Below are 27,475 nucleotides of genomic sequence, written 5' to 3'. Positions count from 1 at the left end.
TCAGAGGAGAGTGAGCAGGATGGAGAAGAGGACTTGAAAGTGTGGCACAGGAGAAAAGTCTTCAACATGAACACAAGGCAGAAATGGTAGAAGCATTGGCATTGTTTAGATTAGCCCAGCCCTGCTGATAGGAAGGCACTCTTGTTACGGTATATCCCTCTTACGCTACAAACGATAAAACAGCTTAAAGAGCTTAGGTAATGTTTTCAGGCCACACGGCTAGAGAGGGGTATGACCTCGAGACGCCACTCCCACGGTGAGCTTGCGTCCTTCCTGCTTGCATCTGCTATGGCATCTTTATATTTGAAAGCCCCCCGGGGACTCACCTGGCTTCCCTGCAAGGACGTTAAGTCATGGGACACTTGCTCCAGTAACCGTCTGAGCTTCTTCTCAATGACGTGCACCTTCTCTTCGGCCTCAATGTAGTCTTCTCCGTGCCCCTTAATGAGAAGGCTGTCTGAAATCTCTTGTAGGGAGTTCACTTGAGGTTGACGTTCCATTAGCTCCTTTTCCAGTTGCTAAGGACAGACAAGTGTGAAACGGGGTTTATGCAAAGGGGAGCTGGTGCGGCGGGAGCAGGTGCTCCACTCCAGAACCTCCCGCTCCTCCCGCCTGTGTCCGCAAGCCCAGCATCCCTTGGAGAGCAAGCTGGCTACACCCTGCCCCTTGTTATTCCTTCTCATTCTGGAGACAACTGTGTTGCTGGAGGAGTCAGAGGAAGTGAGGGGAGACAAGGCCCTTATCCACTAATGGCAGGAGGACAAGGGAAAAATCTAATGAATTGAGAAAAGGCATCGTTAAGTGTACTATTTAGAAATACAGAGGCAGCTGGCAAATTCGCTTGCATTGTTGAGGGTGGTTATGTGGCTCTCTCACTGTCCAATATGGTAGCCACTAGACAACACGAGACTGTTAAAGTTTAAATTAATTAAAGTGAAAAGTTAATTTCCAGTCCCACCAGTCCCATTTCAGGGGCTCAGTAGCTGTCACACTAGGCAGAGAGCAGACAGAACATTCCGTCACCACAGAAAGTCCTGTGGGACACAGCTATCCTGCAGAGCATGGCTTTACAGAGGTTTTAGCACAACGATGTTTTTTTAAACAATGACCAGCATGGTGATTAAATGTTAAATATTTAAAATTAAACCACATGTAAGTATGTGGATAAAAATGTCAACTTGAGTGCAAATGAGGTCTCATGTTAACACATTCGTGAAATAAATACATGGAAACACAAGTGACCTCCACGAAGTAAGACTTTTCTATAGTGGATAAAGGAAACTCGTACATGTGGACCATGTGCATCCGATTTCCTCCCAAATGAGCTGTATTCACAAGGGAGAAAAATGCTTCAAATGGCCTTACGTGTCTCAGGATATTGCTAAGCACCCTTGTCCCCAACAACTTAGCCTTGAAGACTTCCTGCTCTGGGCCCGGCTCTTCATCCCTGCAGGTCATCCTGCTTTAGACACCCATCGGCACTGCCGTTCCCAGAAACTCTAGGTGAGGCTACCTAGGGAGGACTCCTGACAGGCCAGGAGGTGCAGAGCTGCCCAGGAGAAGACTTACCAGGAGTTCCTCCCGGCACCCCAGGAGAGCCTGGGGGTCTGCCTTTGGGTCAGTGACATGAGCCTGCTGCCTCCGGCTCTCGGCACTCGCCAACCACAGGAGCAGATTCTGACTCAACTGGTGGAAGTCCTTAAAAAACAACACACATCCCAGCATTGGCCACTCATAAAACGAAGTCTAGTCCATCAGAGTCATCTGCTGTTCCTGTTCTATCCAGTGGATAAAAGGCCCCCAAACAAGGAAAGCGGGGAGGAGAGAACACTGGGCACAGCTCCAGGAAGCAGGAGGGACTCTGCCAAGTGAAAAGGGCTGACGCAATGGCGGGGCTTCAGAATGCCCCACCCGCTGTGACAGAGGAGGACCACACAGATGTGCTGGGTTCAGTGGCTCAAGTACACTTAGTTACACAGAAGTGCTATTCCTTAGGATGAATGGTTACCCCTGACATATAATAAACCACGGACAGGGCTGCATGTGGGCTTATTGGTGGCTCATGCTCCCTATGATGGGGTTAGAGGTAACATGGTCTGAGCATTTAATATGTGTCGGGTGCTGGGCTAAGACTACAAGCATACCGTCCTAAAAAGAATCCTGTGAGGGAGGCACTAAAATTATTCCCATCTCCCTGTATAAAAGGCTAATAAGCAAAGTGTCCCCTCGGGAGTTCGACTGCTCGCTATGACATGCGCTGACCACCAGGGGGCGGTGTGGAACAAAGGGAGGCTCTGGCCAGCAGCCGGCAGCTGGGGAAGGACCCAGCCAGCAGCCGGAAGGCCCTGTTCGGCCTTGACCGCTGGCCAGGCCTAGGGACCCTACCCGTGCATGAATTTTGTGCACCGGGCCTCTAGTTTTTCAGATAAGAAAACTGAGGTCCAGAAGGTTCAATGATGTGCCCAAAGTTACACAGCTACTAAGGCTGTGGAGCAGGTCAAACTGCTCCTTGTTCCAGGGCCAGGAGCCTTCCTGACAAAAGGACAGAGACGGGGCAATGTTGGAGTGGCGTTTCTGACCCCTGGCATGCTTGCTGAAACCCTCACACGATGAGTGGCCTGGGCCACAGAGCAGGAGACCCAGGGCAAGCGTCAGGCTGTGCGACAGCAGGTGGGCCTCTTCAGAAACAAATGGTCAAGCACAGGTTTCCTAACATAAGACACATTTGGCTGTGCCACAGCAGCCTGCCGACGATAAAAATATCCGCCCCTCCCACCCACGTGGGCCTGGCTGTGCCCGGGACTGGGCCTTGGGCACCCGCTGTGGTGGCGTACCTGGCTCTGCATGAGCGACTGCCGCAAGCCCTCTCTCCAGCTCTCCGCCGCAGCCCACGCCGCGTCCCAGTGCAGCCGCAGCTGGCCCACGCTCTCATGGAGCTCCTTGGACTCGCTGCTCCCGGTCTGCAGAAACTCCTTGCTGCTCACGTTGGGAGAGACCACCAAAGCCTTGTAGGTGTCCAAGGCGTTCAGGATCTCCTACCGCAGAAGGAAAGGCTGGGTGAGGCACTCTGAAGAGGGTGGTGTGGGGTTCACTTAGAACCTCCGTGGGAACAGATCTTCCAAACGCTTCCCCACGCCGAGGCCACAGAAACAGGGCGACCTCGCCTATGACTGGCTGGGAAGCGTCAGGTGAAGAAGCTGCCTTACAAGGTCAGTGCACTTGGCCGCTGGGCAGAGAGCAGAGGCCTGTCTCCTGGCCGGCCAGCTCAACCAGAGGCCAGCTCAGCCGGGCCTGCTGAGCTCTGGCTGGCTTAACCCTTCTGGATCAGATTTAAAAAGGCTTCCAGATAAAGTACACTTAGTTACACAGAAGTGCTCTTCCTTAGGATGAAGGCTCACCCGATACCTCAATGCACAATGAAACCACAGTACAAACACGAAGGCTGCCTGCCCCCTGCCCTGGGTCCTCTTAGGAGCACAGGCTCATGCCCCTCCCTGGTCCCTGGCCAGGCATTCCCGTAGGGGGAAGACTGACTGTGTGGCTGACAAATCCTAATTGTGTAGCAGAGTAACCAGATCAGGCCGCCGAATTCAGCAGCAGGTGAGCTGGTCCTCCCCCTGCCCAGCGCTCCACTACCAGCCTGGACCGCACACAGGCTGGAAGGGTGTTTTTAAGCTGCCTCAGTGGCCACTAGCACCTCTGCAAGAGCCGGCAGGTGCCTCTGAAGTCAGACTTCCCAGCACTGGGCATCTGAGCAACACCTGCCCAGCACTGCCCTGGGCTTTGGGTCCATCTGTAGATGCTCTTCTGAATGAAGACCAAGATCTGCATCCATGTCCCTGCCAGCTACAGACGTGAAATGGAAGAGAGGGACGGCCAGCACACACCCCTGACAGACTTGGTCTGTTCGGTCAGCACAGCCAGCACTGGCAGGCGCACTCTGCATCCTGCATCCCTCCGCCTCACCTTCAGTTTCTTCACCCTGAGTCCCAGTTCGTGGACGCCAGAGGGAGGCTTGGCCGTCTTTAACGTTTCCAGCTCTGCTTCGGTGTTTTTCAGCCTGGTGATGGTGTCATTGACATCAGCGTTCAGCTGTTGCAAGTCTTGTTTCATTAAGAGTTTCTTCCGAAGTTCCTGTGCTTGAATCAGCTCCCATCTGTCAAAGGCACCTGGAATAAAAAGCAGCAACTATGCAAACAGAATTCTCTGCCTCCAACTAATTCAGGGTCAGAGTGATAAGACCTGTAGGGGATGCTCTTTGCTGAGGCTCAGCACTGGGGAGTCCTTCCTTTCCCCGGAGTGAGGAAGGGCACGGTTCCCTGGCTCTGGCTCAAGGCTACAGCCACCACACTCCCGCCGAGGCTGGGGGGAGGCAGCTCGCTGGGTAGGAGACCCCGTGTGTGACCAGTATGTGGTCTGGTCCCAAGTTCAGCATTTCAGTTTGAGTTCGTGCTGTAGTTACGGCCCTTTCTCCTTTGGTCTGTGATGATCAGGTCAGGGCTATCAGCTTGACTTTAGACTTGGTTGAGTAATTATTTTTATAATCACTGAACTGGTCTCACGAGGAGACACCTGACAGAACTCTTTGAAAATAACGTTCCTGTGTCTGCTCTTCACATACAACTGAAGTCACAAATACACACACTTCATCACGGAGGCTCATGATGTCTATATTTACAGAATAGTTTTGAATAGTCTAGGAATGTGTTCATAAATACAAGTCAGCTAATTCTGAAATAACTTGGCAGCTGTGGGGGAGGGTGGCAGTTTTGCTGAGTTATATAGCTGGGCAACTCCTAATTAATATTCTGTTGAGCCATGACTGGAATCCCCGACTAACCCCCAATGCAGACTCGAACCCTCTTCGCCACCACCCGCTTTAACGGTACCTGACTGCTGCCCGGTGAGGGGAGCCAGCCCCTCGTCCTCCTGCTGGGGGCTGCCATTCAAGACGCTCGGGCCTTCCTTGCCACCATCGGTTCCTGGAGACAACAGCAGCTTTACCTAGAAGGAGCCAACTTTATGTTATCATCTCCATTTATGGCTGAAGAGTACTTTGGTTCATGTTAACAGGTACAAGATGAGGATATGGGAGCCCTTTCCTTCCAGGGGGAACCTCCAGGAAATACAAGCGCTTCGGGGTGTGGGTGGCCCGGGGAGGGGGAAGCAGTGGGGAGTCCACACTGGGAATAAGTGACCGACCTAACGTGAGGCTTCCTCACACTCTGCCCAAAGGAACCGTGCGAAGGCTTAAAACCACCATCGAGCTCAGCACCTGTTCACCTGTACCGTGTTTTACAAACTCTTAGTTCTCCCTCCCAGTCACTCTGCAGAGCTGGTGGCATTCCTGTCTCCAGGAATCGGACCTGCCCCCTGGGCAGTTCATTACCAAGCATTTATTCTTCGCTGCTCTTCTGTCCTCACAGAGCTGACGGGCCTATTATCTCTGGCCTTTCCAAAAATAAATGTAGCCTTTTTTAGAAAAGCCACGATTTCTTTGGATTGTGTCCATATGGCCTGTTTGTGTGGAATGGAAATATAAAAAACCTTCAGATTTCTGGTTTCAGACACCAAAAAAAGGGGTGAGCTGTTGAAACTGGCCAGGCGAGGGACACGAGCATAGTCCCTGGGACTATGGGTGTAAAGCAAAGGTGAGGTGCTGGGGTCTCTCCCCTAGACTGTGAGGTCTGATTCTGCAGAGAGACAGGCTACCAATGACAACTGCTTGCTGAGCCAGAGTTCCTGATTTGGGCCTGGGCAGCCACTATCGAATGACTCCGGTCTGACCACGTGCAGCCAAAAATCTCCTCTAATTATCGAGCTCTCTTCACTCCTAGACACCGAGGGCACGCTGAGGACTCATCCTGTGAGGCTGACACTGCTTCTGGTTTTTCTGAGAAGACACTGAACATGCAACTCACTCACTGCTAATTCTCTGCGCTGAGGAGGAGCTGGGCCAACATGAAATCCTAGGCTGGCTGTCCCCCCAACAGCTGCGTAGCCGGAGGGGTGCCAAGACGCATGTTCCCAGAGGGAAATGTAAGAAGGAACAGCACTGTTATAAATAACAGTAATGACGCATATACACAGTCGTGTATAGCAATAATAATAATAATAATGATGGTGACTACTCCTGCGGGCCGCCTTCTTCATAACTGCATCCACCCAATCCTGACAATAACAATTATAGAAGGTATGTGAAGGCTCACGGAGGCAGGTGGAGGGCTTACGGATCCAGAGCAATTTATTGGCAGGGCTAGGAATCAAGCCCACGTCCACCACAGTACAAGGCCAAATCGTATGGAGGTGAAGTTATAACTTTTGAACGGGGTGTGCCGTGTGGTCAAAAGGGAACCATAACGAAGGTCTGGGAGCTCAGGTGCCACACAGCAAAGCCCGCCCTTCGCTTCTCCGTTATTTGCATGGATGACCGACTCAACAGTAATAATCACTGTTACGTCATGTCCACACACACACACACGGGTAAATCCATTTCTGAGGGCTACTCATGGCATGTCCCTGCCAGTCCTTCCTGAATTGGCCAGAAACCTATTTTTAACTCAGGTCAGTTTTGCCAGGGTTCTAATGAAGTGTGGACAGCTTGGCAGAGATACTGTCACCGGGGGGAAAACCAACTCAAAATGTTCCTGGGGGGCGAGCACACACAGTAGGCACCAAAGTCCCTCTCTTGAAAAATTTTAACTATTTACTCCTGCGCTTGGGTGAAATAAGCCAGTCAGAGATAGACAAGTCCCATATGATTTCACTGATATGTAGACTCTAATGACCAAAGTAAACTAACAAAACAGATACAGAGAACAGACTGACAGCTGTCAGAAGGGACGGGGTTGGGGGGCTGGGTGAAAAAGGTAAAGGGATTAAGCAAAACCTGTGGGAAAGGAGGGTGGGGGGAGGTAGAAGAGAGTAAAGGGGGGATAGATGGTGATGGAAGGAGACTTGACTTGGGGTGGTGAATGCACAATACAATGTACAGATTTGTATTAGAGAATTGTACACCTGAGACATAATTTTATTAACTGATGTCCTCCAATGAATTCAATAAAAACAAACAACAAACAAACAACTTACGTAAGCTGGTTTATAAGGGGTGCTGGAATCGGAGGGGATGGGCTGTACATTCCTATCACCTCCCATTTGTTTGTAGCGATGCTTGGGGCAGGAAGGACTGTCAGGAACGTGCCATGAGTGGCCCTCAGAAATGGATTTGCCTGAAACAAAAAATAGCAAGTGACAATCCATTCTCTCCAACCAAAGGATTCATGTTTAGTTACACAAAAAGGTCACGGCAACATGGCATCAGGTTACGGTGGAACATGAGTTCTGCAGCTTTCCTTGCAAAGCATGCATGTTTGCAAAATGTCAGTATGTCCCAGAAGGGAATGAAATGAGTCATGCAGCTGAGCAACACTGGGCCTTCACTAGATGGGTTCACCATGGAGCGGAGCACAACGAACATATGATTTGCTGCGGGATGAGTGGTGTTTTGGAGCCGGGTCTCTCGTGGTGGGGACACTGGCAGCGAGCTGGGTCTGGGGCCAGGAGGACTGGAGGCCTTTCAGGAGGGAGGGGGGACGGACGGGACCAGAGGGCCCCTTGTGGCTGTGCCCAGTACTGCAGGCGGGGCGGGGCAGGGAATGAAGATTAGAGCTGCAAGTTGAGGAAAGGAAGGTTTCTTCTGCGACCAATGCGACAGCAGCTCTACCCTCACCTGCACTCACCCACCCTCTTCCCAGGAAATCACCGGAAGCAAGGAAATGGTTCCAAACCAAGCCACCATGAGGAAAGCTTGGCCCATGCCAAGGGACTGGAGTTAGACGGCAGGAAGACAAAAACTTAAGAAGGCACCACGAAGAATTCCCTTCTGCGCAGGCCTGAGGGGGAGAGGGATGGCGGCGAGACTGCTCTGGCCTGGCCGGGGGTGTGGGAGGAGCGCGCAGGTATGTGTGAGTACGGCAGCACGAATACACCATGGCACGAGGCCATGGTGTCCACGAAGGCAGAGGTCAGACATGACGTGGGAGCGAGGTTTAGGATGCAGTGTGCGCCGAGGGTGCTGCCATGTTGAGACACATGCACGGGCAGGGGCCTACCAGAAGACGCTTTCAAAGTTTTTGTGGTCATTTTAAGATATGCCTCAGGATTTTCAGGGATTTCTACATCTGAAAAAGAATAATGTCATTTTCCTCACTGCAGGAATGCCCCAGTATCAAATTAAAACAGCAGAAACATTGTCAGCTGGAAGGAGGAAGGTAACTGCCCTTTACCTGTTTTATTAGAAAGCTTTCAAAAAAACCCAGAAGGATTTTTTCAGCCAACTCCCAACCGTTCGAAGCAGTGGTGGGGGAGGGGCGGTGCACAGAAAGAATGAAAACTCTCACACTGTGGGCTCTCTGAGAAGCTGGCCAGAAAAGTTCACTGACGAGCCAGGGCCATCCGTGAATAGCCTTAGTGGCCCAGTGCGAATTCCCGTGTTTTTTCCCCCCTCTGATCCCCTCTACCATAGGAGTGAGCCAACTCTCAGGCGAGTCGGAAGTGGGCAGGACAGAACGCAGGAAGCCACAGGAAGTCTGGGTGAGCCATAGCCGGACTCCTGATCATTGAGAGTTGGCCGTGTTGTGAGGAGTTAAAAACAGAGCCACGTGGTCAATTTCAAGGTCTCTGGACACCCAGGCCTCTTACCTGACAGTGCACTGTAGTATGGGCCCTCCTCGTCGTCTTCGTGAGAGGAGGAGCCCCCCACGTCCCCTGTGTGATCCCACTCCAGGGGGATGGAGTCCACGCTGACAGGGGTCTCGCAGCCAGACCGCTCGGGCCCCGGGCCCGGGGGCACCAGGTGACAAAGGGCCTGAGGAGACGAGGGCTCCTCCATCTCCCTCCTCTTACGCCAAGAGTCAGTCTGGATCTCCCTGGGGTCTTCCATGTCTGTTTCATTCTCAGAGGCTTCCTTTTCATCTTCCAAGCCCTAAAACGGGAGTATCCGGTTTTAAGAATTAACCAAGTCATAGGCGACTCCGGTTCTGAGGAGCGTTGGGAGTTGGCCTGCCCATCCGTTCCCGAAAATGGCCATCAGCTCCCAGGCCCTGTTCCTGGTCATTCCAATTTAGACTCTACGTCTAGTGCGGGTCCTACAATTGTTATTTGCCAAAACTCCATTTTCTTTCCTAGGAAAAAATCTTAAATTTGATAATCTACACTCAACAACTTTATCTAAAAAAGAAAGGGAGGCCAAAGTTTCATTGATGGTTATATGGCAGGTTCCTCCAAAAATCAGAAAATTAAGAAGTGAAAGAAATTTTTTAAGGCAATTCGTGTTCTGAATAAGATTCACATGTTCAAGGACCACACGTACCAGGTTCTTTCTTTTTATCCCCAATCTTACTGTTCAGAATACAGAATCGTATTCTCCCTGTGTTATCATGACTCTTAAGAAAAATGACTATCAATTGCTACCTTTAAAAATGAAAGTAATGAAACGATTTGTATAATGCACCAAATATCCTAGCTACTTAGGCAATAAAAAACTGTTCTGAAAAGAAAAAAAGAGAATGTAGGTTATTTCTGAGGCTACGTGTGATGAAGAAATTATGTTTGAAGTTGGGCAGTTGACGACACAAAAAAGAAGAGGTAGCCAGTTGTGTTGGTCGAAGGTCATCACCAAAGCTTCAGGCACACAAAGGCAGTGAACTCTGGGTAATGGCCCGACGCCACCTGAATTTCCCCAAAGGCCCCTCTGTCAAGGGAATCATCACAGTTGCTTTCCAAAGCTGGTGATTTCGGCACTTCAACGGTGAGAACGAAGCCCCAGAAAGGCACAAATATTAAGAGCTCCCAGACATTAGCACAGAGGAAAAGGCCAGTACAACCCCACGTTAGCACTGTGAGCCAAAGCAGAGCCTTTGTAAAAATGTCCTAGGAGTGCTGACCCGGCCAGAAAACCCTGAACCAGGAGCACGTGGGACAGTGTCGAAGGGGCAGGGCTTGGCAGAAGTGCTACCCTTTCCTCTGGGAGATGGGAGCCTCTGGGTGCCTGTGCCTCTCTATTAACAAGAGTGGAAATAAAATTTTCCCACGACAAGTCTGGTTGAACCCCAAGTCTGAGTGGCCCGGAAGCCCCCGGGGGTGCGCCCCCCTTACCGGGGCGTGGGAGGTGAGCCGCCGGTGGAAGCGGGCGACCCTGCCGAACACTTCCTGGCAGTATCGGTGCAGCTCCTCCAGCTCGTCCTCGATCAGCACGGCATCCAGGGGCTCGCTCTTCTGAATCAGCTGCTCCCCGAAAACGATGAGCTGGTCAATCTTGTTGGTGTTCAATGTAATTTCCTGTTGGAAACCCTGTGAGGAACATGAGACAGGATTTCAAAAAAAGGGGTTTCTCTGAGGATTCAGACGATGTCTGTTTTTATATAACAGGCCACAGAAAAGGCACCGGAATGTCATGATTGTTTTGTGCCTTCACCTCGTACTCTAGCTTCATCTGTGTTTTGTTTTTTCTTTCTCTTAACTTCATCAGTTTTTAACAACGTGACAAAGATTTAATAATTTAAAACAACTGTAAATATTTTCCCCTCCTCCTCTGGGCTCTGACTTTTCCAATTAAAATGATTCTAAAAGTCTGACATGGATGGCCGGCCATGAACCGTTGTTGACTGTCACACTCGGCGGGAAAAGAACATTTCCCACAGTAAGCCACCAACGGGCATTTGCTTCAGCAGACACAGTAAGAGTGATCATTAGTGTCCTCCTACCAGGGATGAAAAGTTCCATGCTCAACTTCTTGTGAAACCTAGCCCAGGCGGGAGTGATGTGAGGTTCCAGTGTGATTCAGAATATTGGTAACAGTGGGGGAGGAGATGGTATCTGTTCTGGGCCACTCCCTGACACAGCTGTTCCCGTTATTCTGCACATCCGGAGAAACAGCATCTCGTGCCTTCTGTTTGAATCTAAAGAGTGTTCTCTCCCCGGATGATTATAAAAGACGAAGAGAAAAAGGGGCCTCACTCCGCTGGTCCCCGGGCTGCAGGGAACAGTATCCTTGCTGGTGAGCACCCCGCGTGCCGGTGGAGGCAGCCCGGCAGCTTCACCAGCTCTGGAGCCTGCCCCCAGGGTATCAGGTGAAACCTGCACTTGGCCGCTCGCCTCTGCGCAGGCAGCTGTGTTCCCTTACGAGGCGCCGAGGGAGGAAGGCTTACATTGAGCTGGCGCATCTTGTCGTCGGCGTCGCTCTCGGAGAAGTGCTCCACGTTGGTCAGCTGCAGGTCCATCTCCGTCAGCCACACCAGGATGCTCTCCCTCGTGCCCTCGAATTCTTCCCTCTGGTTGGTGAAATGCTGCAAAAGGGGAAGACAATCACGCGTGTGCTGATGGCACATGAGAATGGAGGCCCACAGCAAGGTTCTAGCTGAAGGGAGCGGGTGCCTGGACTCAGAAGCCTGTCTCCAGGGACTGGGCCCACAGGGCATTCGGGCCAGTGCGACATCAACCAAGCTCCCCAACGTCTCCAAGTCTTCCCTGGCAAGGGAGGTATGGGGATGCTGGCTGTGATCTCTAAGGTCCTCTCAGCATTTAAAACTCTGATTCTCGAGTCTAGGACAGGGATTTTTCCAACCTGTCCTCTGAGCGACCCCCTCAAAGTCCAAGCCTGGCACCAGGCCCACTTTTACCCATCAGCCGACTGTGGAAGCTTTTGCCTGACAGAGGATTTAGTAGCTTACGATGGAAAATTACTGCTCTCAGGGTTGAGCTGAGACCAGCCCCGTGTGCCTTCCCTGATGTAATTCTGGATGCGCTCCCATCACCTCCAATGAGGGATGCCTCTCAGGTTACCATGTCATAGACAGATTCCCAGACCAGCATTGCGTTCAGTGCCAAATGAGGTTTAGATGGTCATAGTCAAGTCAGCAGGAGGTAAATTAACGCAAGGGGGTTCTCTGAAAAGCTAGCCCGAGAGGGTTAAAAGAAAACCGAAAGCCCAGATGTTCATTTCTTTAGAATGGTTTCCAGAGTACTCCGCCCTGAGAAAGAAGCAGGAATTAAAATGACTGCCTGCAGGTGCGGCGCACACGGGTCCTGCCAGTTTACACCCGATGCACAAAGGCTGACTGACAGAGCACGTTTTCTAAATTATAGAAATCTAAGGTGAATGTTTACATTAAAAAAATAAATCAAACGCAACGTCTGAGGTTGGGCAGCGTGCCCTGGAATTCAGAGAATCGCTGTCCCAGCCTGCGCAGTGCAGAGGGGACTGCCATGTCCCTCACGGTGCCAGAACCATCGGGACACAAAGGCGGGCAGAGGGGCAGCTCGGCCAAATCCAGGCTGAGGTCCAGCCCCAGTGACAGCAGTGCCCACGCCGCGCAGCCTGCGAGCTAGTGTGACCGTCAGGGGTCACAGACAGCAAAGAGACAGAGATGTGTGTCACACGGATCACACAAACAAGCTCTGCCCAAGAAGCCAGTCCTTTAAAAAAAAACAAAGCTGGCAGGGGGGAGGAAAAGGAAGATGGCAGCGTAGGTAAACTCCTGTACTCGCTGCCTCCCACAACCACATCAAAATTACAACTGAAATACAGAACCACCATCATCCAGAACCACTGGAAAGCTGGCTGAATGGAAGTCCTACAACTAGAGAAGTAAAGAAGAAAGCACACCGAGACGGGTAGGAGGCGTGGAACAGGCTGGTCTGGCACCCACGTGGGCTGCTTTTTTAATGGGGAGGGAGATTGTCTCCGTGGAGGCCGCCTGGAGGAGCAAGTGGTCCCAGCCCCATTCCAGGGTCCCAGAGCTGGGAAAAGAAGTCCCTATGTCCTGTAAAAACCAGTGCAGATTGGGGCTCGGTGACACAGAGGCTGCAGGAGACCCAGTTGTTCCTCTTAAAAGGTTGGTACCACCAATTGAACTTACAAGGTCCTGCTTCCTCAGCTCCAGCACCAGGGTGAGGCTCTGGGGAACACAGACACATACCAGGAGGAACTGGATTGTCTGGCACTGGGGCAGGAATTCGGGGGCGGCTTTCTCCCTATGCTGGGATCTCCCCTGTTGCATGGCAGACTGGCAGCCATTTCTGTTTGCTCCGCCCTGGTGATTCCCTGAGACCCTGCCTCATCCAATTATAACCCCACCCAAGCTGTGTGCAGCAACTTTTGCATATGAATGGCCTGTCCTTGCTCAGGTTAAAATCTCTCAAATAAGCTGCAGCTGGGTCAGGGAGCCCTACACCTATCAAGACCCAACACCAGTACCAGCCTGCCTTGCTTCACAGCTGGGCCTCATCTGGGCACTTGCAAACCCAATACAAAGAGGAGGAATATGCAGATCTCTCTTTAGTTCCTGCTGGGTGGCCCCAGGTAGTGGCTGACTTTCCACCTCCCTGGGGACCTAAGAGCCGGTGTACCCAGTTGTCAGTGTCAGATCATACCAGATTACAACTCTACACACCCATAAGCAACACACTCAGGGGGCAGACTCAGTGAGCACCAAAGCCCCACTGAAGCAAGTCCTGTTCCATAGGGGTGTCTCCTGCACAGCAGCTCTCCCACTGTAGTCACAGCTGGTCCTCACAGCCAACTGGTCTGGAGGCCAATTCCTCTTAGTGACACCAACAGCAATCAAGACTTAACTACAACAAGACTGTGCTCACATCCCACAAAGGGGTGCACCTAGAGCTCCCAGCTCAGGTGACTGGGGAGGCTGAGCCACTGGGCCGTATAGGACACTTACTACACAAGGCCACTCTATCAACTCAAGGAGACATAGCAGCTCTACTCAATACATAGAAACAAATACAGGGAAGCAGCCAAAATGCGGAGACAAAGAAACATGTCACAAATGAAAGAAATGGAAGAAAGCAAACTTTCAAAAGTTTGGATATAGAGTTCAAAATACTGGATATAGAGTTCAAAACCATGGTTTTAGATTACTCAAAAATCTTATAGAAACCTCCCCAAAAATGGAAAAGGACCAGTCAGAAATTAAGCATACACTGACTGAAATAAATAATAATATATAGGGATTCAACAGTAGAGGATTCTGAGAATCAAATCAACAATTTGAAATATGAGGAAGCAAAAAACACCCAACCAGAAGAGGGGAAAAAAAAAAGAATCCAAAAATATAAAGATAGTGTAAGGAGCCTCTGGGACAATTTCAAGCGTACCAACATTCGCATTATGGGGGTGCTAGAAGCAGAAGAGAGAGAGCAAGATATTGAAAACCTATTTGAAGAAATAATAACAGAAAACTTTCCCTACCTGGTGAAAGAAATAGACTTACAAGTCCAGGAAGCACAGAGAGTCCCAAACAAGAGGAACCCAAAGAAGACCACACCAAAACACATCATAATTAAAATGACAAGGGCAGAAGACAAAGAGAGAATCTTAAAAGCAGCAAGAAAAAGGCAGTTACCTACAAGGGAATGCCCATACGACTGTCAGCTGATTTCTCAACAGAAACTATGCAGGCCAGAAGTAATATTCAAAGTAATATTCAAAGTGATGAATGGCAAGTAATATTCAAAGTGATGAATAGCAAGAACCAAGATTATTCTACCCAGCAAAGCTATCATTCAGAATTGAAGGTCAGATAGAGAACTTCACAGACAAGAAAAAGCTAAGGGAGTTCATCACCACCAAACCAGTATTATATGAAATGTTGAAGGGTATTCTTTAAGAAGAGGAAGAAGAAGAAAAAAAGATAAAAAATATGAACAACAAAATGGCAACAAATACATACCTATCAACAACTGAATCTAAAAATCAAAATAAACGAATAAGAAATCTAATGAACAGAATAAACTGGTGAATAAAATAGAATCAGAGGTATGGAAATGGAACAGACTGATGATTCTCAGAGGGAAGGGGGGTGGGGAGGCAGGAAGAGATTAACCAAAGATCTTATATGCATATATGCATTACCTATGGTCACAGACAATTGGGTGGCGAAGGCCTGGGGTAGGGTAGGAATGGATGGAGGGGGGCAATGGGGAAGAAAAAAACAGACATCTGTAATAATCTCAACAATAAAGATTAAGAAAAAGAGAGAGAGAGAAAAAAGAAAATAGAAAAGAGGCCAAATTATTTTTATAGATTAAAAAAAAAAGCTGGCAGGTTTGGCTTGAACAAAAGGGAAGGTCAGACAGCGGAGGCCTGTGGCAAGCCTGCTGTCGTGTGCCGCCCCTCCCTGGCACCCCTGGGCTGAGAAGTTACTCTGAGCCTCCGCAGGACGGCCGTGACCCGCCTCTGGAGCCCGTCCCAGCGCTGATTGCCCTCGTGGACCATCTGCTTCAGCCGGCTGGCCGTGTCGGTGCGGTTCTCGCGGGCCAGCCGCCGGTACTGCTTGTTGACCAGCTCCAGCTGCGTGAGCCTCTCGTGCACCTGCCGCTGAAAGGCCTGTGGCACACAGAGCGGCGTCAGGGCCAGGGACCCCTGCCAGACCCCGACCTCCTGCTGCAAGCGGTTCACCCCCACACTAAAATGGCATTGGGGGGGGGGGGAGCTCGCCCTGCCTGTTGCCCTGCCCCTCGCTAAAGGACAGGCACTGGGCCCACTGCGTGCGGCTGGTGGCAGGCTGTGCCCGGGCCCTGGGCAGCGGTGGGGGCCCGAGCCCGCTGCACGCGTGTCCCCAGGACAGGGCCGGAGAGGGTCTTACCTCAAACCTCTTCAGCTCTTCTTTGGCGACTGTGTAGAGCACCTCCGAGGAGTTTGGGGAGGCCGCCGTCCTCTCGGCTGACGTGAGCCAGTCTTCAAAGCGCGAGTAATCATCTAGAAACTTCTGCCACAGGCGCCAGGTCTCCTCGATTCTGGCGGCAAGGAGGCAACTTAGTGCAAGCCGCCCATTTCCACCAGAGATCCCAACTTTCTCTCTTGACTTGTCCTCCCCGCCCCCAGGAGGTATCCTACGCCTTCCAGGAGGTGTCCAGGCCCATTGCTCTGGGTCAGGACACCTTCCTCCCGGCAGTGCGAGCCCCAGAGCCCCTGCTTCAGAAGCTGACAACGGGGACAGGGCTGCATGCCGGGGACGGCCAGCCACGTCACACCCGCGGCGCCGGGAGCTGGGAGAGGCGTGACCCCGTTATGTTTTCCCTGAATGACTTCTCTAATAAGCACCTGCACCTACTTGAGCCTTCTCTGCCAACAGCCTCTGAAGGGAACGGAACGCAGTTGCTTCTTTAGGTCAGGAGGGTGCACCGACTTCGGCTGAACCCCCCCTACCCACCCCCTGCCAAACGTTCAGGGGCAGCTCCGTTCTCACTTCATCCGCCGCTCCATCGACATGGCGCATATGTTCCTCCAGCGCCTGTCCAGGCTCCTGGTGGTCTGCTGGATGGAGTCGCACTCGGTCTCGTTGGCACAGGCATCCGAGTCGTGCAGCAGGACGTCACAGATGTTGAACACAGACTCCACCCCCGCACTGTGCTGCTCAATGTCTCGCTGCAGGTCCTACGATGACAGGAGAGCAAGAAGCACCTTGAGACGGTGGTGGTGGGAGGGTCAGCATCCAAGGGTCCCCGGTCCTGCCCACCTCCCAGCCCTGGGTGCATGTCCACCTCGGAAGCAGCAACACAGGCTGGGTCTCTCGTCCTTGCGCAACCCTCATGCTGGAGCCCCCGACACAAAACCCAAGCGCTGGCAACACTGGGATGGATCCGCTGGATGGACTACGGGAGGGGTGGAGAGCAGGGGAGCCTGCCCTCGGGGCCCGCCACCCCACAGCCTTGGGGAGGTACGGGGTCTACTCCAGACCACCGACTCCAAGGGCCTCAAAGGTAGACTTGGCTTTGGGGAGGCCTTCCACAGAAAACCGAGTCTTTTCGGCAGGACCTAGCACGCTGGCAACATAAACTCCTCACCTTTTCTGGTCACAGAGTTCTTAAACCTAAGACCTTTGTTACCTTCTCACACGCCAGGCTGTGCAGGCAGCGCCCGGTGCACAGCCTCCAGGAGCCCAGCCCAGGGCGCCACAGCCCCAGGGGAGGACTCGGGGGTAGAGAGCCCCCCCCCCCCCCCCCGCACTGATGGGGTCCAGCCAAGCTCGGGGAGGGGACAGGGTCTCTTGAGTCTTGTCCTGTGATGGTGATAGTGACGCATTTCCCTAATTTGGGAGGAACGTTCATGAAGAGAAAATACATGATTGTAGGAAAAAATAGAAACCCTGTTTAAGAATAAACATGGCCCTGGCCGGGTGGCTCCAGTGGTTGGAGTGTTGTCATATACACCAAAAGGTTGCAGGTCCAACTCCTGGTCAGGGCACATACCCGGGTTGTGGGTTCAAGCCCCAGTCGGGGTGTATATGGGAGGCAACTGATATATGTTTCTCTCTCTCTCTCTCCCTCTCTCTCTCTCTCCTCCTCTTCCTCTTCTTCCTCCTCCTCTCCCCCTTCCTTGTGAAAAACAACAACAACCAATATCTATAAAAAATAATGAGCTGGTATTTTCAGGTGTTACTCAGACTATTTCCCTCTGCACAGCATGGTGTGTGTGGGGGGGGGGAGGGGGAGAAGGAGCTGTTGGTTTTGCGATTCTGGGCGAGTTAGGCTTCTGAGATCCAGGTTCTGTGATGGGTGACGTGAGACACACACTAACCTTAGTATTCCAATTACATTGCGAAACAGCAGAGACAAAGTTAAATACGCCGCTACTAAGGGTACGAAAGTTCCCTGGATTCAACAAAGCTCAGTTTACAGGAAGGATTATTCATAAACAGTGGCGGCCTGTCTGCAGGGCAGCAGCGGGAAGTTCACGCCAGGTGACCTCAATGTGTATAATTTTGGAGTTACCACTATTGTGTTCATAGGAAGGACTAATGTTTTCTTACTTTCCTTCTAATAAATGCTCACTGTGGGTCATTCTATGTTCAAGTGGACATGAAAGAATAAAATGGTAACTCAAATATATTTTAAATCAAGCGGGTCTCAACACGGGTCCTAACTGATTAAAAATGAGAGCCTCAAAGTTTAGTCAGAAGAAGGTGTTTTCTGGCAGCCAGCCTGTGCGCTGCGGAGAGGTGCCGGGCGGGCGGCGGCTGTGAGCTCGCAGCCCCGGGCGTGCCTCTGCGGTGGGAGTCCCCCGGGGTCGGTGCGAGGACCCGCGTCACAGGACCAGGATGACACAGGAGACTGACTGGTTCTCAGCATTGCCACAGGCTTCCCCAGCGTTTACCCATAAGGAGAAAAATCCCTTTTCACTGTGTTGAAATAATAAGTAAGGAATCCTAACCCTGGTGCTGAATGGGAACACCGACAATAATCCTACCACGGGTACCCACTCGGGCACAGTTTGCACAATAAGACTTAGGAAACGGTTCCAAGGTAATCCGAACAGCTGGACCTAAGAAACAGCACGAAACAACGCGGAAGACTTTGCCAGCAGCTCTGGAGAGGGCTCCTGCCGGGCCTGTGTTTCTGCTCCAGAGCAGGTGACGGAGCACTGAAGCTGGGGGGGGTGGGGGGCAGGGAGGGGGGGTGGGGGCCATGAAACTAGAGCCGGGCAACGCAGCCCGGAAGAGCGGGGCACACAGGGACTGGAACAGTAAGATAAGGGGCGGGAAGAAGGCCGGGCTGAGCAGCCAGAAAATCCCAAGGGTGGGCCCTGTGGTGGTCTCAGCAGGTCTCCCTGGGAGCAGTGGGGGTGGCGGGCAAGTCCATCAGGGTGGTCTTGGGGAGTGGTTTAGGGGGTGGGCAGGAAGCTGGGTTGGCCATTGGGGAGGAAGCTGTTGGTAATTACAGAATGGTGGGACCAACAATTCCCCCAAGCCACCATCTGGCACCCCGTGGGAATCAGGGAACCAAAAAAAAAGGAAAAAAAAGGGGGGGAGTGATGCTGAAGGCTCAATACAAGTGGTTCTTCATTTAAAGGTGTCAAAGGTCACACCTTCTCTACGTTTGAAGACAACACAACCCTCCTCACCTAAAGTAATTCTACCCACAAGGGGAGAAACAGAAGGGACTCAGAAGGTCGGACCCCTGCCACACCGGAGCCCCAAGGGCATCCAGTGAGAACCCAAGGACATCATGTCCCCGAGCCACTGTGGGCTGAGGGCTTGATCCCAAGTGTTCAGGCTTTACTTCTGGAAGCAATCAAGCAATTTATTACATTTAATTAGTGACAGAAACAGAAGTAAGGTTTTTAGAAATGGCCCATGCATAATTTGTGTGTGTGACACATTTGTAGTGTTTTTGATGGAGCATTTAAGGCCTGGTCTTAGAAGAATAAATATATGGTAAATTAAAAACACACACAAAAACACTAAAAGTTCCCTCAGGACACCTGTGGTGGACGGAATATCCTCCCACCTCCATCCCCCAAGATGTCCATGCCCTTATCCCCAGAACCTGTGAATATGTTAGTATTCAAGGCAATGGAGAATTAAGGTTGCTATTCAACTGACCTTAATATAGGAAGATGATCCTAAATTATCTGGGTGGGCCCAAGGGTCCTTAAGAGTGGGAGAGGGAGGAAGAGTCAGAGGGAGCAGTGACTATGAAGAAAGGCAAAAGGCTGGCGCTGAAGACAGAGGAAGGGGCCGTGAGCCAAGAGATGCGGGAGACCTCCGGGAGCTGGAAAGGGCAAGGGTAACGTAAAGAAAGCAGTTTCGAGCCCTGGCCGGTATGGCTCAGTGGATAGAGCGTCGGCCTGCGGACTGAAAGGTCCCAGGTTCGATTCCGGTCAAGGGCGTGTACCTCGGTTGCGGGCACATCCCCAGTAGGAGGTGTGCAGGAGGCACTGATCTATGAGAGGGAAAGCTACTGAAAGAATACCATCAACAGCTATTTTACCCATAAAGACAAGCTCAGGGATAGCAAAGAGAAGGCAGGTGAATGTGAGCCCATGGAGGGCAGGAGAGTGGATTTGAGGAGTCAGTGATCTCAAAGAGCACCCCCAGGCTAGTGTGATGGTCAACACCGGTAGGACTCCGTGGTTTCCAGGGAATTTCCAGGGTTGGCTCCCAGGTACGTTAGAGATGACAGGAAGGCCGGGAGCACTGCAGGGTGGCTCCCGGAGCTACTGGTCCAGGCTTGCTCCTTATTACACCTTTTCTGTTTTATTTACTTTTTATTTTTTTATTTTTAAATATATTTTATTGATTTTTTACAGAGAGGAAGAGAGAGGGATAGAGAGCCAGAAACATCAATGAGAGAGAAACATCGATCAGCTGCCTCTTGCACACCCCCTACTGGGGATGTGCCCGCAACCAAGGTACATGCCTTGACCAGAATCGAACCCGGGACCCTTGAGTCCGCAGGCCGACGCTCTATCCACTGAGCCAAACCGGTTTCGGCTTATTTACTTTTTAAAAAACTCCATCAGACACCCAGTATTATCCCATGAAAACCTTCCTTGGTAAGAAAAATGACTTCTTTCAATTCGTTGCCTTCCAAAACTATACAGGGGTGGGCAAAAGTGGGTTTACAGTTGTAAAGCAAATAATACAATAACTAATAATAATACAAGAATAAACTCTGGCCCTGGCCGGTTTGGCTCAGTGGATAGAGCGTCGGCCTACGGACTGAGGGGTCCCGGTTCGATTCCGGTCAAGGGCATGTACCTTGGTTGCGGGCACATCCCCAGTATGTGCAGGAGGCAGCTGATCGATGTTTCTCTCTCATAGATGTTTCTAACTCTCTATCCCTTTCCCTTCCTCTCTGTAAAAAATCAATAAAATATATATTTTTAAAAAAGAATAGCCCTAGCCAGTTTGGCTCCGTGGATAGGAGAGTGTCGGCCTGCGGACTAAAGGGTCCCGGGTTCGATTCTGGTAAAGGGCACATGCCCAGGTTGCAGGCTAGGTCTCCAGTGGGGGGCATGCAGGAAGCAGCCAATCAGTGATTCTCTCTCATCATTGATGTTTCTATCTCTCCCTTTACCTTCCTCTCTGAAATCAATAAAAATATAAAAAAAAAGAATAAACTTGGTGATTCGCGTTCTCACAACTGTAAACCTACATTTGCCCAATCCTATGTTAACAAAAAATAAAACAAAGATCAAAGTAAAAAACAAACAAACAAAATAAAAAACCTATTGGCCACTAAGATGAAGGTATGTGAATGGCGGTGGAGGGGTGGGCACTGGGGAGGGAGGCCTCCCACGTCCAAGAGCATGGACAGGTGGTCGGCTTTCTCTGGAAAAGCCAGCCGGCGTTATGAAATGTGACCATGCGAGCCCACAGCCGAGAGGAGGCAGGTGTGAGCGGGCAGGTACCAGGTCCACCCACCCCCTCGCCAAAGCCCACTTCTCTCGGCCCACCTGCTGCTCGGCCAGCCGCTTCTGTATCTCCTGATCATCACAGACGTCGTAGACCACGGGCTTCGAGAGCTCAGACTCAATGCGAGCCAGCCAGGTGCGAAGGTTGCTCATGTTCTTGTCTAACTGCTGAATGAAAGCAAACGTCTCCTTCAGCTTCTTCACCCTAAACGTACGGGCGGGAAGGAGAACAAAGAGGTGGAACACAGAGTGCAGCATGCGGTGGTGAGCATGCTCCAATAGGGTGTTGGGGGGTGAAATAAACTGAGGAACGGAGGGGGTGGCGGGGGGAGGGGTCCATGGGGGAGAAAGGGAGACATCTGTGATACTTTAAACAGTGAAGATAAACGGGGGGAAAGCAACCCATATGGGCCATTGATTTTATAGCGAGAACAACTCTCACCAGAGAGGAGTTTTCACAGGGTACGTGACACTTTACGGAATTGCTGTTGCTGCTGATTTTCAAGTGGACTCAGAGTTAATCCTCCCAAGCAAAGACGAAGTCCTATCATTCCCAGAGCGGGGTTCCCGGGACCCAGCCCGTCTTTCTCTCTAGGTTACATGCCTCACCTGACCTCTCCCTGCTCGGTTTTGGGCACCCCGAGACTGCAGCAGCCAGTGAATAAAAGCACCCTGACGGGTTGAAGAGCCACACGCCTGGTTCACTCGGTGGTATCTGGCCCATGATGCCTCTCCTGGGACTCCCCTCTTGAGCAAGCACAGAACATGTACCACCCCCCTGACGTCTAGTCTGAGGGGTGGGGTGCTGTACACACAGAACCAGCCCATATGGGGCAACTGTGCCAGCCACAGGGGGGGGGGGGGGGAAGGGAGGATGGTTTCCGAGCACAGCTCTAATCTCGTCCACCTCCCCAATCCGCCTGACCTCAGGGGAAATGACAGCTGCTGAGGGAAAACAGTCTCCGTACGGACCCTGAAATAAAATGTTTCCACTGACCACTTTCACGGAGTCCTAAAGGAGGGAGGGAGGGCTTTTTCTGGAGATGTGTGGATTTTTAGTGAAATCCAGGGACTTGAAGTAATGGCTGCAATGGGAACGTCCCACTTATCAACACTGTTGCTTCGAGGTGCTGTCAGAACCCCATCCCATGGCACCAGGAACAGGAGTTGGGGCACCGGCCCTCACTCACAGCCAGCACCACCGTCACCTCTTCCTTGCCTGCCTGCGAGCAGCTTCCTCCCGCCCTCCTCGCCTTCCCCCCCACCTTCGGTCCTGCAGCTGAAGTATGAATACGTTAGAGATGGCCAGTCTGATCCCCGCTCAAACCCCGCCAGTCCTCACCCTAACTGACAACCAGGTTCATCTCCCGACTTTCTAGGTCCTCCACTGGCCAGCGGCCTCTGCCTTCCCCCCCACACCCGGCAAAGTGGCCCCTCCTCCCTTCGTCCGGAGCTTCTGCCGCTGCCCCTTGTCCACGTGCTCGGGAGCACCGGGCTCTCCCGCCTTAGCTGTGCCTGCACCCTCCAGTGACTGCGCACCACCACATGCTGCGTGGGGCTGGCTCCCTCTGCACGCTCAGCACCTCCCCAACGCCTGGGGGGCAGGAGGTGTCACCAAGCCTTGGTTGAATGAATGAATGTGTATAAGACTTCCACCACAAGCTACTTAAGTAGACCACAGAGTGGTGTGTGTGTGCGTGCGTATTTATTTTTTGCATCCTACAATGGACCAACTCAACCCTAGGACTTCTTGCTCTAGCTCTTTTACCAGTTAGTTTTTATTTAGGGAAATTCCTTTCACCTCAAGCCCCCTGATTTCTAGTAGGCCTCTGAGGCCCCTCAAGCTTCAGGGAGGTGGTAACATCCGGGTGAAATTATGGCCAGAATTCTGGAGGTGGCCAGTCTCTGTTCTCTAAGTCCCATTATATCATCTATGAACTGTGCACCCCTGCAAGGTACCCAACTTTCCTGACTCCTGGTTTCCTGCTATCTGCAAAGTCATCCACCTTGCAGGTGGTGGTGAGACAAACGAGGATGCATGGAAAGCCTTTGGTATAGAGTAAGTGCTCACTAGGATACTAGCTCTTCTTATTGCTAACTGGGATTACATGATGCTATGATGATGCCTCATTTATACAGCATTGGACCTCACAAAGTCCATTCAAAAATATTTCATTCTCAACACTGCTATGAGGTAGGCAGGCTTAGAAGTAGGCTGTGGAGTCTGGTGGTAAAGAGCACAGACTGTGATCAGGGTCTGAGTTTGAATCCTGGCTCTGTTTAATCTCATCTATAGAACAGTGTCAACAGAAGTCAGTACCTCCCTTCACTGGGTGGCCAAGAAGGTTGAATGAGATATAAATACACGAAAGGCATTTGACACAGTGCCTAACAGAGACACATTCCCAGAAACTATGGTCATAATGACTTTCAAGGGGATATGTTTTCCAAATTACATTCTTACTGGAAACACCATGAGGAGTTCCCTTCAAAGCCACAGATGATTTATTAAAAAAGGAAGTAACAGAATGCAGGGCCAGGCCTGGATGCAGTTGTAACCTAGATCCCTCCTTTGTTCTTGTGGCTTCAGAGGTACACCCTCCTCACCCCAATGCCTTGTCACCCCGACGGCCCAGGGGCCAGAAAGAACATCCCATACAATGCCGAGCTGCGGGACTCCCGGGCCCATAGGACAAGGAGTCTTCCACACAGTTTGCAAGGGGTCGTGACCTCCTCGGAAGGCTTTGTCTGGAGGAGCAGCCCAGCCCCAAGAGCTTCCCCGCAGAGAGGAGCTCAGGCCCAGCAGCCTTTGCACAGCTCTCCTGCCCCTCCTCCCAGAGCGGCAGCCCCCGACCCTGTTCCAGCCGAAGGGTCCCAGCTTCTCATCCTAAAAAGAGGGCTAGAATGAAAGTTATTTTTAAATGAAGGGAGCTAACAAGCAACAAAATGACCTGGAGCAAAAAACAGAGAGGTGCATTGACCTCGAGTCCTGTTAATCCCAGGGTGAGGTGTGCAATGAGCAGGGGGGGCGCATGCAGCAGGTGGAGGGATTCCTTTCTTGGCTACTCCAGGCCGGTGGTATCCAACACGGAGGGCTCAAGACACACCAACGGGATGCAGGAATAAAACACTAGACTTTCCGTTATTATCCCCTTCTTTCCAAATGTCTACATTGCGCATGCTTTATAATTTACAAACTTTACTACTCACATGGGACGTATACAGAACACGCTGTCATTTACCAGTGCCAGGCCTGTTGTGCCGCACAGGCTAGCAACTTATTTAATCCTCACAAATGCTATGAGATCGGCACTATTAACATCCCCATTTGACAGATGAAACGACGGAGGCACCGAGAGGAAATAACCTGCCCAGGGACATGGTCATTAACGGGCAGAGGCAGGCTTCACACCTGGGCAGGCTGGCCCGGACCTGCAGTTCCTAAGCACCTTCCTCGAGGCACCGCACATGAACCTGCGCGTGCTCATGTGCACATGCTGGGGGCACGGGATGGATTTTGTTCCTGTTGGCGATCATGATGAGAAGTCTAGACTCCTGGCTCCAGGATGAACTGGGGAAGGGGAGGGGAAGGCAGTCCACCAAGGGCTGAACTTTGGGTACCCATGTAAGATTCTCCATGGTTTCCTTTCCACAAACATTTAACCCTCGCTTTGTCTTGGGGTCTTGTGCAGATCCTGAGGCTGCAAAGATAACCGAAAACAGGTCTTCTCCCCAAAGGGCTCATGATCTAAGGTAGCCATCCAAATACAGTATAGGAGATGCTCAATACCTCTCTTCTGATGGAGTAAACCATGTTCACTCCTACCTTCAAATTCGTTTTTTCATAAGCCAGGTGGCCATGTTGTATGTTACAGATCAGTGCACCTCCGAGCGATCGGGCCACAAACCAATTTGCAGCCACACTGGGCGTCACACACGCCCCTAAACCTTGGCTCTATTTTGGGCAAGCGAAGGGCAGAAGAGACAAGCACACCAACCACACGCATCCTTAGGGCAGGAAGGGAAGGTGGGAGGGGAAGGAAAGAAGGTCACCAAGAAGCTACAAAACATTCATCCGGTCAGGATTGAACACGTTTCTGTGACCAAAAACACGTGACAGAGATAAATGTTGCTCCTCAGATACGATGTTACCACTTACTCCAGGAGCCGGCAGATGTGCTGTTGAGTTTGTATCCTTCTCTTCTGCAGACACGGAGATCTAATTATCACCTTTCCCAGGCCAGGAAGCGCGGGTCCTTCGCCACCCCAGGGCCCCGACTTCCCCGCCAGGCCTTATTATTATTGCTCTTGAAAAAGTTTAACTCTTGAGTTAACACTGAGCCACAAGGAAAGCCATTGAGAAACCAGACGGTGGGCACAGGGAAGCGACCCTCAATACTGCACTGCATCAACCACCGAGGCCACCGAGGTAGCTCGCACCTGTGCACCTGCCATGGTTCACCCAGGTGTGCTAGGCCAGTGGTCGGCAAACTGCGGCTCGCGAGCCACACTCAGCTCTCGAGCCACGGTCTGCCGCTCTGTTGACTCATGAGTTTGCCGACTACTGGGATAGGGGCTTAATCACAAGGAACAACAACAGCCTGTAATTATTGGAATCGAGAGTCTAGGTCAGTGGTCGGCAAACTCATTAGTCAACAGAGCCGCAGTTTGCTGACCACTGCGCTAGGCTAACGTTGCTCACGTATATATTTCATCAAATTCTATTTCTCCAGAAAAAAGTAAGCATGGCTTCCTGAGCTGAATTCCAGTTCCAAGGATGAAAAAAACAAAGTATTTAGGGGCAAAGGGGAAGTTCTTCACCTATGTGGCCTAATGCAAGACGTGAATAAAAATTCTAATATGAAACCAAACAAGGTGAGAATTTTGCCTGAGTAGCTACACATAAGCAGTTCTGCAGGGATGGTGGGTAGAAATGCAGAAAGTAATCAAGGTGAACAGTTTTCCTTTTATCTTAACTAGCCATGGATCAGAATATAATACTTCAGAACCCTGCTCTCCCTCCAACACAAACAAAATCAAGCCAGGTTAGCACCATGCTACGTATCAAGCCCAAGTCTTACGATGCGATGATGGAGGATTTAAATATTAAATTCATGTACAAGAAATCATTCACATTTTGGTCCTATTCTCTTACCTGCTAAAGGGTCTACAGCTAAATTACAAGGCCCCAGAGCAGTATAAGTTAAAACAATTCCATTGCCAATGTGGGCAGATTCACTTAAAATATACTAAGGAAACAGACTTAAAATACACACAGGAAAACTGAGATGGCTGAAGGATCTGGCTGTCTCTAGAAATAAACAGATTCTCAGACCTGTGGGCAGCTGTCAGTTGCTTAGAACACTGTACTAATTCTGAACAACTGCATCTTTTCCAATGACTAAACATCTTTCTAGTAAGATAATCAATTGTTCCCGGATCCTGACGCCGGGTCAGGGGCATGGACATGACCAGGCATCTGAGCTAATTGCCTCTTTGAAGCGCCTGGTCGCTGGAGGACTTCCATTTTGCACACCGTGCAGTCACATCCCTCCCCTGCTTGTCAGAGGCTGGCTGCAGACACACACGCATGCTGACACAGGGAAAGAACCCATCCCCCCGATGGCTGGCACACACCCGCCACAGCCTCCATCTCCTCGGTCATTCCCATTGTAACCAAAACGAGGCAGCGAAAGAGCAAGACAGCGGCGGCAGCAGCCTCCCGTCGGCCACAGGCAGAGCTGATGACTGAAATGGCACTTACTGTTGATGAGAAAAAAATCATTCCTGATGCTTAGCGAGGGCTCCAAGTTCCCGGCGGCACCTCCACCTCCCGGAGCACGGCAGCCCCTCCCCCGGCCCGGCCCGCAGGCCTCTCCATTCACTGGTTCAGCACCTTCCACAGGCCGCCCGCCCCTCGCTGCCACAAAGCTATGCCCGCAGGAAAGGATGAGACCTGCTTCTCGGCTCACTGCAATGCTTAATCTCAGTTTTCTCCCTTCCCATACACGAATATCTCCGGCCCTTTACACACACACACACACACACACACACACACACACACACAGTCTTTGTTCTGATGCTGCAGGGTGGCCATGCCGGGGGAAGAGAGAGTCACACTGTTATCTTGGCGATGGGTTATTTATGAAGTGCTATAAACCGAGAGAAGAAACATTTTAGATTGGAGCGCTGGCAAGAGGGTTTCTGTTCTCGTCAAATTCGATTTCTCTGTTTCAGGTTTACAAGAAACGGTGAAATAGGAAG

General features: G+C 51.3%; 1 protein-coding gene and 1 long non-coding RNA gene across 5 annotated transcripts in view; one reads left to right on the top strand and one right to left on the bottom strand.

The window, feature by feature from the left end:
- Positions 1 to 27,475, bottom strand: part of SYNE2 (spectrin repeat containing nuclear envelope protein 2) — a 306,555-nt gene that overhangs the window by 2,187 nt on the left and 276,893 nt on the right. For 3 of the 4 annotated variants that reach the window (XM_079769558.1, XM_079769561.1, XM_079769559.1), the window contains 14 exons: positions 21,254 to 21,416; positions 16,263 to 16,450; positions 15,660 to 15,810; positions 15,218 to 15,400; positions 11,208 to 11,345; positions 10,156 to 10,350; positions 8,701 to 8,983; positions 8,112 to 8,180; positions 7,090 to 7,229; positions 4,890 to 5,004; positions 3,967 to 4,169; positions 2,835 to 3,035; positions 1,570 to 1,698; positions 327 to 518 (listed from right to left, as the gene is read on the bottom strand). In XM_079769558.1, coding sequence (XP_079625684.1) covers positions 327 to 518; positions 1,570 to 1,698; positions 2,835 to 3,035; positions 3,967 to 4,169; positions 4,890 to 5,004; positions 7,090 to 7,229; positions 8,112 to 8,180; positions 8,701 to 8,983; positions 10,156 to 10,350; positions 11,208 to 11,345; positions 15,218 to 15,400; positions 15,660 to 15,810; positions 16,263 to 16,450; positions 21,254 to 21,416 — 2,350 coding nt within the window. The remainder of the gene's footprint in view (positions 1 to 326; positions 519 to 1,569; positions 1,699 to 2,834; positions 3,036 to 3,966; positions 4,170 to 4,889; positions 5,005 to 7,089; positions 7,230 to 8,111; positions 8,181 to 8,700; positions 8,984 to 10,155; positions 10,351 to 11,207; positions 11,346 to 15,217; positions 15,401 to 15,659; positions 15,811 to 16,262; positions 16,451 to 21,253; positions 21,417 to 27,475) is intronic. The other variant, XM_079769560.1, reaches the window with a different exon arrangement.
- LOC307098628 lies at positions 4,990 to 7,069 on the top strand. The gene is made up of 2 exons (XR_013813448.1): positions 4,990 to 5,073; positions 5,838 to 7,069. It is a non-coding gene; the product is annotated as an uncharacterized lncRNA (long non-coding RNA).

This window comes from Cnephaeus nilssonii, assembly GCF_951640355.1.
Source record: "Cnephaeus nilssonii genome assembly, chromosome: 4".
Classification (NCBI taxonomy): Eukaryota; Metazoa; Chordata; class Mammalia; order Chiroptera; family Vespertilionidae; genus Cnephaeus; species Cnephaeus nilssonii.
This window is presented reverse-complemented; position numbering and strand designations above follow the sequence as displayed.